At 49.4% G+C, this 13,141-nt stretch overlaps 1 protein-coding gene across 1 annotated transcript in view; it reads left to right on the forward strand.

Annotated features, from left to right (window-relative positions):
• Positions 1 to 3,382: 3,382 nt before the first annotated feature.
• LOC135479847 (cytosolic phospholipase A2-like) overlaps positions 3,383 to 13,141 on the forward strand; it is a 28,629-nt gene continuing 18,870 nt past the window's right edge. The window contains 3 exon segments of the mRNA XM_064759750.1: positions 3,383 to 3,463; positions 3,972 to 4,101; positions 11,484 to 11,490. Coding sequence (XP_064615820.1) covers positions 3,383 to 3,463; positions 3,972 to 4,101; positions 11,484 to 11,490 — 218 coding nt within the window.

The raw sequence follows: 13,141 nt of genomic DNA on the forward strand, positions 1-13,141 counted from the left end.
CATGGGTCCTACATAGGGAATACAGGTCATATCGCCTAACAGCCAAATTAAGTCGAATCATCTAATACCGTAGGTCGAATCGTCTACCGTCAGGTCGCCTAAGAATATAGGCTAAGCAGTGGATATTTTGGATTACAGTGGTGTGATATTCGGTTAACGAGAATCGTCATTGCGGAATGGAACTTGCTGGACATTTCTTGGAGTTGGGATTCTAGAATGCTTCGATTCATATAGATACTGGTATCGGTCGATATTTCCATAAACAACACGACAAGAATCACGTTGTAACTGAATTGCTTCTTCACAAACAAGCAAACTTTCGGATATGTAACTCTTTTCATCATAAGAGTTGTCGGACAAGTTGCAACGTAATTATACGTGCGACTAAGAATACATAGCCTGCTTAATGTGCAACAACTTCGGTTTGGAGAGATTCTTGCTACTTCGAAGATACACATGCAATTATTCCGAGACTGCTCTGACGTCAGCTTTGGCAAAATTTTGTCCGGTAATATATGGCATCAAACCGAACAAACCTGTGCCAAACGTAAGGTCAGGGCAATCTGTGACTAACATGAATTTTATTTCCACAGATAGTTTCATTATTAGGATCTACACGTTACGATCATAGCGGCAGATTTTTTAACCATCGGAATACCCAAACATATGTGAACCAAGTCTGTTACAACGACACCAGTATCATATGAAATTCAGAAAAGCAAAATATTACTCACATCAAACTTGTGGTAGTGCTGCATACTTGGTGGTCTTGCGATGATCAGATAGATGAGATTACGTGGACCACTGCTTGACTGAGAACAGTTAGCATTCAAAAAATAAGCTTGCACGTGGTAAATGACCGAGAGAGTCGTTGTGAATTATCAAGACGTTTAACTCAGTCACCTTATGTATAAACTTTAGAAATCGGCTCGAGCTATGAATATCTAACTTTATATTGTTGTTACGACTGGAATATAATCTTAGCTAGGTATTCTGAACACTACACCACTACACAAAACGAACACAAAAGTTTATTGTTGCTGTCCGACTCGAAGTAATCTGATGGGAGAAAAAAAAACTGCTATGAGCCAGGGTGTATAAAGTATCTCCTTTGTGTACGACCCGACCTGAGGTATGGCGTAACAGTCAGCCTCAAAGTAGAGACAGAACAACAAAATGTATGAGTTAACGCCTGAGAATGCAAAGAACATGCCATATATATATATATATATATATATATATATATATATATATATATATATATATATATATATATATATATATATATATATATCTTATGCCAGAAATTGAAAAAGTGAGGACAAATTGATAGGAATTTCCCCTCCCAACATACCCCCCCCTCCCCCACCGTCCTAAAATAAACCACCCACCCTCTCTGAATCACTCCTAGACCCCCACCTGCTGATTTATTTTCTCACACCCTCACTAGCCTCCTGTTTTTGCCTTCTCATGCAGACACTAGCAGGAGTTACGATATACCTATTTACACCTATCAAACACCACGTGCAATACATTAATGAATGTTACATACATTTTAGACAGGTTACCTTCGATTTTGATTTGATTCCATTAAATCAACTGGATCACATATCACTGTGAGAGATTTCCTCGATTTCATTGAGTCTAGCGCTTGGATCATTTCCTGTAAAACTACCACGCCTTGACGCTAATAATGTATACATGCACATTGTGAGAAGAGAGCATGATGTGCGGGAAAAATACATTTTACAGAGGCTCTCTTTAATGACTCTCAAAAATACACCCCAATCGCCGTTGAAGGAATCTATCTAGGTGACGTGATGTCGGCGATCTCGGCGAGACAGATGGAAGCTCTCGCAAACTACTGCAGCTGAAAGAGGTGATTTTACGTTAGCTGCCAGAGGCGACGTCTAGTCGACAGACAAATGTGTATTAAAGCTAACAACTATCGTAAAATAACGTCTTTTATATACGTTGGTTTCCACCTGTGTCGCCGATATCTGCGTGAACTCGCGAGGCCCCTTCCACCAGGAATGGACACGTCACAAGTGGGACAATATATATGGTCACGTCACATGTGGGACAATATATATGGTGTGCACATGGGTGCGTCACATGTGCGACAACATATATGGTGTGTACATTGGCACGTCACATGTGGGACAATATATATGGTGTGCACATGGGCACGTCACAGATAATGGAAGATTTATCCGGACTTTGTCCAGTTCCCCATTACATACAAACCTCACCGCCTTACTTACGGCAAAAAGTTCTTGAGAATGACATAAAACACAATCAAATAAATAAACTACTGTCTTATGTTAATGAAGAATTCGTATCCACTTCTTCGCTACTTTTAGGTCTCTGAACCTGATATGGAATTAAAGACAGAAATAGAGTAAGTATTTTCAAGTTTAGAAATATGTTTATAAATAGATCAAAACACATGTACGTATTCCCAAGACACAAAAGAAGTGTATTTCTACAAACATAAAACGGAGATACTAATGAGAAAAGCACCCTTTAAAACCCATTAATATTTGTCGCTGTTGTTGTTGACATGCTCCCTTAAATATAGATAATGTTAAAACTGAGAATTTAGTTTCCGGTTATCTCAAAGCTTTCCAAATTGTGTAAGGTGGCTAATAGGGTTTTCTTTTCAATACGCAACCAAATTTACGCTACAGTGTGGATTTGTGTGAAGAAGAAATGAATTATCTTAAGGTCAGGAAGTTGAAAACTATGACAGGAATGGGCTGTTTACTTGGCGAAAACCATTGAAGAGGTACATGACGATTTTGTATGTTATAACGTGATTAAATTTAATTACGCGTTGTCGAAGGAAATTCTGATCGAGTGGAATATACAGCGCGTCACGGATTGTTTTTTTTTATGGAGCTTGTAAACGGGCATGCGGGTAATTTGTAATATAAGCCAATCAGAATTAACTGATATCAACGCTTTGCCGCTCCACATGTTTTAAAGTTGTGGCATTGTGAACATTTCAGCTGTAGCCCCTAAGCTGTCTTCCAGGATGTCAGTCACACGCCAGTAAAATCAGACACTTTGTGCTTGTACTAGACAACTCCGCTCAGTAATATAATCCTGCAAAACAACAGGTCATGTAACCAGGGTATAGTTCATTCAAAACAGACCACCCGCCTTCATGTGAATTGTCTTCAAATGACAGAACTGACACATGAACAGCGGTCTACATGTCTGATTATCTGCAAATATAGAGTGGGATAATTCTGACCGAAACAACCCCAAATGTGTCGCACTGACGGCAGAGAACATTTACCGCTCTTCACAGGCGCATTGAATCTTCCCAAGCATAAATCAACGTCAACCGTGTGGTCTCGCCGAAAAAAAAGGGTCCATGGCAATCACGTCTGTTCAGGAAGATTTAATAGCTAAAGATGTTACCGGCAGCCCGACACATTTGGGGCTGTTTCTCTCCGTAACTCTCGCAACAGCGTTGTTTGATAAGATTTACCCAACTCCGCAAGGATACCTGCAAATCTCGATAGAAAGAAATCAATAAAAAAGGGAAAAAAAAACCCGAATCAGAGTGTCTATTTCATCAGATAAGCTCTATCTGCGTCAGGATACAACCAGTCGTATGCAGGATTGTGCGATTCAAATACGACATCCCTCCCAAGTACATTCCTATTTTACAATGCACGTTTTTCTGGATTGCTCATACTGGAAATCAACATTTACACAAACCTACGAGATCTGCGGATATGTCGCGAGAGGCAAGAGATTCTGAGAATTGTATAACAGGGATAAGAGACTGAGAAATCACTATCACTATAGAACTATACTCACAAGTTATGGGCTGACCTGGCCAATTCATTTTTAAGTTGGGATATACCAAAATAAATAATAATCGGGAGCAACTCAGCCAGCAAGGTTGTTACATTGATAATAATTAATCAATCTATAAATCGATCGTTGTATTTCAGGTGCCGACTGTAGCCGTGCTGGGGTCAGGTGGGGGTTTCTGGGCTATGGTGGCCTATAGCGGTGTCTTCAAAGCTCTGCAAGAAACAGATGTGCTGGACTGTGTCATTTACACATGTGGACTGTCGGGGTGTTGGTAAGATCTTATAACTTCACGCTCGGCGAACTACTTTAATATTTCAGGGGTTTTTTCTCCTTCGTTTTCAAAATGGGGTTTTTGTATGTAATGAAATGTAACACTTATATAAAAGTGATCCCTGGAGAAAAGTTGCATTTGCTGACTTTTTGGCACTTGTAAAGGATTTTCAACAGAAGTTGAAGGCATTTTGGAGAACTCTGAAATGTTAGCATATGCAATTTTTAGTGCAAAGATGAGCTTTGTAAAGCTGGGGAAAATTAATGTCTATACACACTTTGACGTGCAGTGGAATGTTTTCAGAATTAACCGATGAGCAAAGGTTCTTGCGCGGCTTTCAGACTTAACGCATCAACCCTCTAGTGATCATAGAAATGTTTTCAGGGTCACCCTGACCGCATATCTGTTTGTCTGATAAGCCATTAAACCTTAACCAACTGAAAAGCAAATGTGTAATATCAAAATGGTGAATTGACCTTCGACATCTGAGATTTGAATACGTTCCTGTAGAAAGTAGCCCGCTTTGAAGTTGACGTCACGATAAGCAAAAGCATGATCACGATTTTAACTGCTCGATCTATTCAATATGTTAGGAGGTGCAAAAGACGAAATGGGCGAATTTCACGTTCTGCAATTAACATTCTTAAACGAGCTTTTGTAACTTCGTGGCTAAAAGAGTCAAAACAAGTCGAAATGAGTATGTGTTGATCTGTGTGAACAGTATGAAAATCACAAACTGGCGGCGGTCAATATGGCGTCTGTGCTTTGATACATACTTTTTTCTTTCTCTGTTTGTGTAAATGTTGGTTTCTAGTGTCAGTCACAGTGTGATTTGACAAAATCTTTGCTCAGCGTGCTAAATTTCCGTGTTGTTCAGCAGCAGGGGGGGCGAATGCACCAGCCAGTGGGGGAGGCGTGGGGCACGTGAGCGCCCCCCACCATGCCCTCCTTGGCCGGACCCCCCCTGGCGCGCTCCCCGGGGGGCAAGAGCGCCCCCACCATGATCTCCTTGCCGGACCCCCTGGCGCGCTCCCCGGGGGGCAAGAGCGCCCCCACCATGCTCTCCTTGGCCGGACCCCCCCTGGCGCTCTCCCGGCTTACATGCACAATTACCCCAATTATTTGTGTACACGAAACGCGCCCGGCCTACATACACAATTACCCCAATTATTTGTGTACGCGAAACATTGCTTCCCGCGGGCCGGGGCACGTACCAGGGCCCCCATGTTTTCGTATTAGAGAGATGCTGTAGATTAGGTATACTTCAAAGAGATGCCAACAGTCAAAGAACTGCGAGCTTTAGCAAGGAACTACGGGCTTCCCGGCCTGTGGAAGCTCAAGAAAGGCGGCCTTATCGATGCGATAGGCAGGGCCCGTGCACGCGAGTGGATAGAGAGAATCAAGCGTGCGCGGAAGACGGGGAGACTTCCAGCTATTCGCAGCGATATCGAGAACCCACACAAAAAAGGGCAACGTCGTCGTGAACTAGCGCAGCTTGATGCCGAGGTCGGCGCCGCTTTACGTGCGAGAAAGTATGCAGCGGGCATCGCTCGAAATCCTCGTTTACGGTTTCATCCACAACAGAAATTGAGTAATCGAAAGAGCAAGCCCCATATCAGCGGTCTCACGAAATCAAGGAAAGAGACCTTGGCATCTGCTATAGCACGGGAAGGGCCTGGAATCCTCGACCGGTATACTGCAGAACAGGAACAGCCCTTTATCGACCTGGATCACCGGGTCCCTCACCCGGTACAGCTCCCAACTAGCGAGTGGGTTGAGATTCTTAACGACGCCAAGGACGAGTTTGAAGTTGATGGTGCCACTGCGGTCTTCTCCACGTGGAGAGTGGAAGAAGAAGACCCCCTTGACATTGGTGACGTAAAAATCACTAATGGTATGTATGCTGGAGCTGGTCGGCTATCTCTGGATGCAAAAATGTCAGATGAGAGGGCAGCACAGCTCCTGGCCGCTCTCCCCAAAGACGATAAATTCATCCTGAGGGTCAAATTCCTCTGAGAGCGGGCAGAAGGGGACTGGGCCGTCGAAGACAAATTCGACCCCATCCGTACTGAGAGGAAGAAAGGCCAGGGTGTCGTCGAGGTGACAAGCCAGACGGAGCCTGGTGTCCTGACCGGGATTGACAGAGTGTTCTATGACAATGCCTACCCAGTCACTGCAGTTGCTTACGGCCTCTACCCCGTCCGGGATCCGGACCCCGCAAACTTAGCCCCACTGAGGGATGGTGACTTCAACTGCGTAGCCCAAAGAGTCGTGGAGCACTTCGAAGGCGCACTGAGAGGTCATGGACTGACACAAGAAAGGCGAAGGAAGATACAGGAATGGGAAGAAAGAGTTCATGAAACCGGTGCCACAGTTGGTGATGTGGCGACCCTAGAAAATATCCTCAAGAGGGCAATCATCTTACGAGATATCGCCGGAGAGGACATCTACAACAGCGGCATGTACCAATTCGGTGGCAACGGTATCAGGAGAAAAATAGAGCTCATCAGCCACAACGGCCACGCCTGGTCCAAAGACCTCCACTTCCCCCAAAGCCGAGAGGTCCACATCTACGAGGGAGATGTCTGGCAGGCAATCCGTGAGGCTACCCAGGATGAGCCTCTGGCGGTGTGGCTGCTTGGCGGACAAGACAGACAGCTAAGTGTCGATCAGTTTGCTCTCCAGGACGGCCGCACCTACAGGACGCGGGAAGTTCACGAGCGACTGCAACAGATCTGCCGCGCCCTGGGCTACCCCGAACTCGCCGACCGGGCTTTCGGAGAGAACCATGCGGCTAGCATCATAGCCAAAGAACGCAACGACTGGAAACCGACCCCAGCCAGCTTCATCGACGATGTTCAGAAAGCCTGTGTTGAGCATGGCCACGGAGGGCTCTGGAACTCCATGGACTACGACACGAGAGAGGTTGCGAGCATCGACATGAAGGCCTGTTACCCAGCATCCTTCCAGGGAGAAGGCGAAGCCAAGGCGTATTTCGAACGTTTCGGGCACCCAACCCACCGCATGACCCGTGTAGCCATCAATGGTCCTCTCCCAAAAGACATTGGCACCGGCTTTGCAGAGGTCGTCGAGTGGGAGTTCGCGGATAACTGCCATTCAGTTATCCCCGCCTGGTTTGGGAAGCATTTCGCCGAGAAGGGCTGGGCACCAACACCGCTGCTCGCACACCTTGAACAGTCCGGTCTCTTGAAAACCCTCAAAATCCGCGAAGCAATCCTTGCCTTTGGGAAACAGACCGACGTCTGGATGCCCGACAACCGAGACCAGGCCTGTGCAGTCATAGGCAAGTTCACGCAGGGTAGCAAGGCCGATGGCAAAAGAATGACGCGAAGGCTGGTCACCGACCAGGGAGAGCTAGACTTCCTTGTGCGTGACACCCGACAAAATGGTACGCTTGTGGGTGCCCCTCAAAGGTGCCCTCTTGGCCACATCCTCGCGTACTACGACAGCTCACAGCCTCAGTACGCCCATCTGCGGGCTTCCATGCTGGCCTACGCCCACATCAACCTCATCACCATGCTTTCAAGATTTAGCCCCGGGGAGGCTGTCCGAGTGGCCACCGACAGCATCTATATCCAGAAGGCGGCGCTGCATAAACTGAACGACGTTGATGCGTACGTGGCGGAAAGGCTCTGTGATTGTGGAAATGAAAATTGTTATGCATGCCTGCCAGGAGAGCCGTGCTTTCCCGTGGTTGCCCCGGCCCAGTGGCGCGATAAGGGTGAACAGATGTACATGCCGCAGGAACACGCAGCCTATCTACCTAAACCAGAGTACTTGCGGCGCACATGCCAAACACCCGACTCCACCGCACCTCGCTACACCGACCCGCTAACCCGCCACCAGTTGAGTTACCTTAATGGTGGTGGTGGCAGTGGAAAAACGACACGCGCTATCGAGCTCTTCCGTCGCAGAGACCCCCTTGTCTTCACGCCGACTCACCGGTTGGCCAAGGAGATGCGAGCCAGAGGGGTCAAAGCCCAGACTTATCACAGCTTCTTCCGCTGGAGTGGACAGACTGACTGGACCCCAGAAAGGATGGGCCAGAAATACGTCCCCCGCGTTATCATCTGGGACGAGGTGTGCACTGTGCCACAATCTTTTCTGGAGACGTTCCTGAACTGGCTCGAAAATAGGAGTGTGCAAGTTATCTGTTGCGGCGATCAAGGCCAACCGCCACCGATTGCAGGTGAAATGCCACATAACTGGTTGGTACAGACAGCAGACTACTATGAAGAGGTCAAACACGATCACCGAGCCAAAGACGAGGCGTTGAAGGCCCTCAAGCGAGCAATTCGTCTACAGTCGGATCGGAAGCAGTGCGAGGAGATGCGAAAAGCTCTACCCGGATGCCTCGGATGGGAGAGGTTTATTGAAGCCTGGAAGCCAAGCGATGTTATCTTGACCTCGAGGCAGAAGGTACGTGACCGAACGCAGGAGCTCCTATTCCAACGACACCAGGATCGCTGGAAGGACACTCCGGTGCCCCTGCTGTACCACCCCAAGGACAGCCGGAAGCAAAACATAGAGGTCACCATCCCAGGTACAGAAATCAGAGAAAAGCTGGTTCTCAACGATGTGGTGGACGTCACCATAGAGGCAGCAGGGAGGGCCATACAGACCGAAGATTGGCGCCTCAGATATGCATTGACCGTCCACTCGTCCCAGGGTCTCACGATCCACGCTCCAAAGAAGGTCTGGATCGTTGATGACAACCTCCAGTGGTCCAACCTGGCTTACCTCGCCATCTCACGGGTAGAATATCTCAGCCAGCTCGATAGGGTAGCAAGTCCCCCAGAGGAGGGTTCGTTGGGTGATGCGCCGGCGCCGGCGAAAAAAGAGGACAGCGGAGTCCCTGCCCCCACCGAGCAGCAGACCCGGCAATCCATTCAGAGGAAGCGAGTGGCCTACAAGCGTCAGGATCAAGCTAGAGGGCTAGATGGATTCAACCTGAAGGTCGACCACGTCCTCGCGCTCAAAGAGGCTCAGGGCAATCTCTACGCAGCTTGCGACATCAAGCTCCTGTGGGCCTACCAGCCCGAAGACACGCAGCAATTCTCCGTTGACCGGCTAGATAACAGCAGAGGCCACACCCGTGACAACGTCCGCCTCACCTGCCTTGAGTGTAACCGGAAGAGAGGCGCAGCAGCGTTAACGCCGTTGTAGGACCCCATCAGGGGGAAGCTCAGTATCAGGAGGTACTATAAGCAATTCTTCACGGACGAAGCCCCGTTGCGGACCATCCGACGTATCGTCTAGATAATATAGCACGGGCTCATTGGGCTTTGTGACAGAGCGCCCCAGCCGGTACACCTCAAGTGACCATACAGGGTCTGTCGCGCGACGGCGGCCGCCTTCCAGTTCGCCTGGCTGGTAGAGGTAGCGAACGCCCACACCTGACGGGATTTTGCGCTCATCTAGTCCTGTGGGGCGACCTGGAACCACCGAAGAGGGCTTTTGTGTTACAACCTTTACCTTGATGGCGTCTTTCGGCTTTTTACCAGTTAGTCTTGTTGTCTCGTTATTCAGAGCAGCAACAACAGAGGGCAGCCTTGCCACCCATTCAGTGGACTGGTGTCCGGGAGGAAGGCGCAGCTCCTGAGCATACTGATGCCCAAAGAGCCGCTCAGCCAGAGTGCGGTTGAAACGCTCTACAATGCCTTGATCCCTGTGCACATCCACCCGCCCACGTCTAACCGACACACCGTGTTTGGCCAGCAACTGGCTTACAGCACCCATGAATTCACGCCCCGGGTCGACTTGAAACAGCTTTGGCCATGTAAGAGGGCCGCGCTTGTAAATACGGGTCAAAGCATCCGCGACCTCTTTTGAATCTTTCGTAGCGAGAGCTTCAGCCTCCTTGTAGCGCGAAGCGACGTCAACCACTGTCAGCGCGTACTTGTACAGCTTACGACCTCTCCCCGGTCGGTCGTGCGGCAGAAACAGAAGATCGGCCTGATGAACTTCATTCGGTGTTTCGACGCCGAACAGAGGTCTCGGTATTTGCTCCGGGCGGGGGAAGCCAGATAGCTTGCTTCTTTAGCCATGGACGAGCCGTATCTTCTGACACTTTGGCAGCAGCGGCTAGCTTGGGGATCGCCGCCAGTCCCTTCCAGTAGCCCCTAGGGGAGTAATAGATATCCGCCAACTTGGACATGATGGTATCATGCCCGTACAGACCCAAGGCTCTAATATCTGGTACCCAGATAGGCAAATTCCTATTTTAAGACACGGAAACATGTATGTATCCCCCAAAGCCAAGCAAAGCAAACGTAAGCATAGCATAGCAGCAGCAAGATGGCAGAGTGGCCGAGTGATAAAGACTTCGCCGAGAATTCGAGAAGCGAGATGACGAAGTGGCGCGAACTCCCGGACGGCGTATATAAGATAGCCAGAGTTAAGCCGATGAGCACACGCTTCGGTGAAACTTCGGTTCTGGAACTGCATAATATCCGCGGAGACAAATACAAAGCCTTTGCGCCACAGCGGCTACACGTTGAGTTAAAAGACGCCCCGGCAAATTTCGTTCGGAAGAACGGCTTCCGAGAATGTGCGTCAGACCCCAAAAAATCGTACCATAGCTTCGATTTGATGTGAGAGCATCAAAAATATTTTTTGTCCATCTGGGTGCCCGAAGGGCACATTTGTACCCACCTCACTACTAAGGTTGTGTCGGCATTGAGCCCCAAACGCCTTTCGGCGATGAAACACGGTCATTTCGGATTACTTGGTGAGTCTTGCTATGGAATAGCTAACGCCGCCAACCACACACATTCCTAGGACGACAAAGGTCATTTCGCGATTTTTTTTAACCTCGGATGGTACGTAGAAATCGGAGAGCTTTGGCTCTGGGCCCAGCAGGGCATCGCGAGCATCGCGTGTAAATGTTTTGCCCGTGACTCGGGCATATTCGCGTATGGCGGTCTCAACGTCCCTGAACGTTTGGACGGCGTGGCCCTGGCGGCGAAGTTCATCGTTGATCCAGTCCAAGCGCTCAGTTCGTTTTCTGGCCCATTTTGCCTGAGCGGCTTGGAGCTGTTCTACCGCGTGATCATGTCGTCTCCGCTCTTCGTCAACACCGGAGCTCCGTAGCAACGAAAAGACATAGTTGCTCCCGCTGAAGGCCAGAGCGTTTACGAGAGCGCCGCCCATCATCATGGCGATGGAAGCCATTACGTGATAATATTAGGGGGGAGTATCCCCTGTTTAATTAACATGTCCTTGGAAACGAGGGCTAAAGCGATATCGACGGTCACCATGCCCAGGTCACGAGCGGTGGTGTCCAGCTTTGGGATCGGTGCTGTCAAGGCCATTTTTCCCAGGCGAGCATACCCAGCGGCCAGGAAGGTGACTACAGCTGCGTGGTAGGCCGCGTTGGCCAGCATTTTTCCATCAGTGATGGGGGAAGACATATTTCTACAGCATATAGTTAGGGTGGCGCTCCTTCAAATGGAAATTTGGTGGCTCCGAGATTCTGGCTTCGCATGCTGCTGACACTTCGTGTCGCGTGCTATTGCTGTTCCTGTTCCGAAGGAACCGGGACAGGACCAGGACACCCACCCCAACGACTAACAGCGCCAAGGGGGCCCAGCTGAGCATTTCCGAGGTTTTGGGCTTTTCAGTCCGCTCCGGCTTTTCCGAGGTTTTGGACTTTTCAGCCCGCTTCGGCTCTTCGGGTGTCGATTCTACGGAATGCGGAAGCAAAGCAGCTTTAGCTCTGCGAAGTTCCTCTAAGACTTTTTCCGACTTCGCCTTTCTCGCTGCTGCGCTAGCTAGCCCCGCAGCGACTCTTTTGGGATCCTTCACGCGTTCCGTAGAAGGGGCTGTCACGCTTTGCGGCGCTTGTCCCGTAGAAGGGGCTGCCACGCTTTGGGGCGCTTCTCCCGTAGAAGGGCTCGTCTCCAGCTCGCTCGTTGGATCCATCTCTATACGTGAAAAAACCGCCTGTTCAAATGCTCAGCGCCATGGTTAACACTGCTTAACTATTGCTTAGCTATTCTTAGCTATTGCTTAACTATTGCTTAGCTATTGCTTAGCTATTGGCTTTGCTGTCGTGCCGTCGTCAGCAGCAGGGCTCGTCTCCCACTCGCTCGTCTCCCGCTCCCTCGTTGGATTCATCCTGATAAGATGGATTTCGAGGGCACTTGTGTCCAAACAAACAATATTTTGCGGTGGTCAGCGCCATGGTTAGCGGGGCTAAGTACATACCGAAACGGTGGTACAAATCGCAAGACGCTCTTAATAGAGCGTGGTCAACAAACGGGTCAGCCTCGAGGTCTGCTACAAGCTTTGGTTGATTCTCGGGTGGGATAGGTAGAACCGTGCTGGCCACCACTGAATAGAATCGCAGTGCGGCTTTTCCGAGCGTCTGCGTCATCTGAGCACCCAGTCGAGCCTCGTAGCGAGAGTACAGCTTTTCGATGTCTTCGTCGCTCATGGCGTCGATGCCTTCAGCCGTAACGTTCTTCCCCAAATACCGCTCGGCCTGCCCACCAGACGCAAGTGTGGCCAATCTGTCTCTATGCTGTGTCGCACTGTTTGGCGCATCACCGGGCGGCACATGGCCACCGGGCGGCACATGGCTGTCACGTTCCTTCGGAACAGTAGGGGGCTCGGCATCGCCTAGCAGCTCGTCAATCAGGTCGTCACATTCCATCCTTACTCTGTTCATTCGAACTATCGCATGCGTACACAGTCTCCTTTGTCTAATATAGTCGCGCAATCAGTATCGCGGCATGCACAAGTGCTTCAGTCATTGTTCCTTCGGAACAAGTACTGATTACTCAACAGCTGTTTGGCTTAACACCTGATAAGCAACTGGCTGATCCGTCTTCAGCAGGAGCTTAGAATGCTTCTTCTCTGCGAGCAGCCGTCGAACCGCTGCCCTTTCTTCCGGGGTCGGGATGACGTCATTCTCTCGGAGGCACTCTCCAAACGAGTCCCGGTCCTTGCAGTGGAAGAGAGCCACCCAACGCGTCTGCTCGCGTAGGTCTTTGAGGACGGAGTTGTACTTTT

This window comes from Liolophura sinensis, chromosome 12 (genome assembly GCF_032854445.1).
Source record: "Liolophura sinensis isolate JHLJ2023 chromosome 12, CUHK_Ljap_v2, whole genome shotgun sequence".
NCBI lineage: Eukaryota > Metazoa > Mollusca > Polyplacophora > Chitonida > Chitonidae > Liolophura > Liolophura sinensis.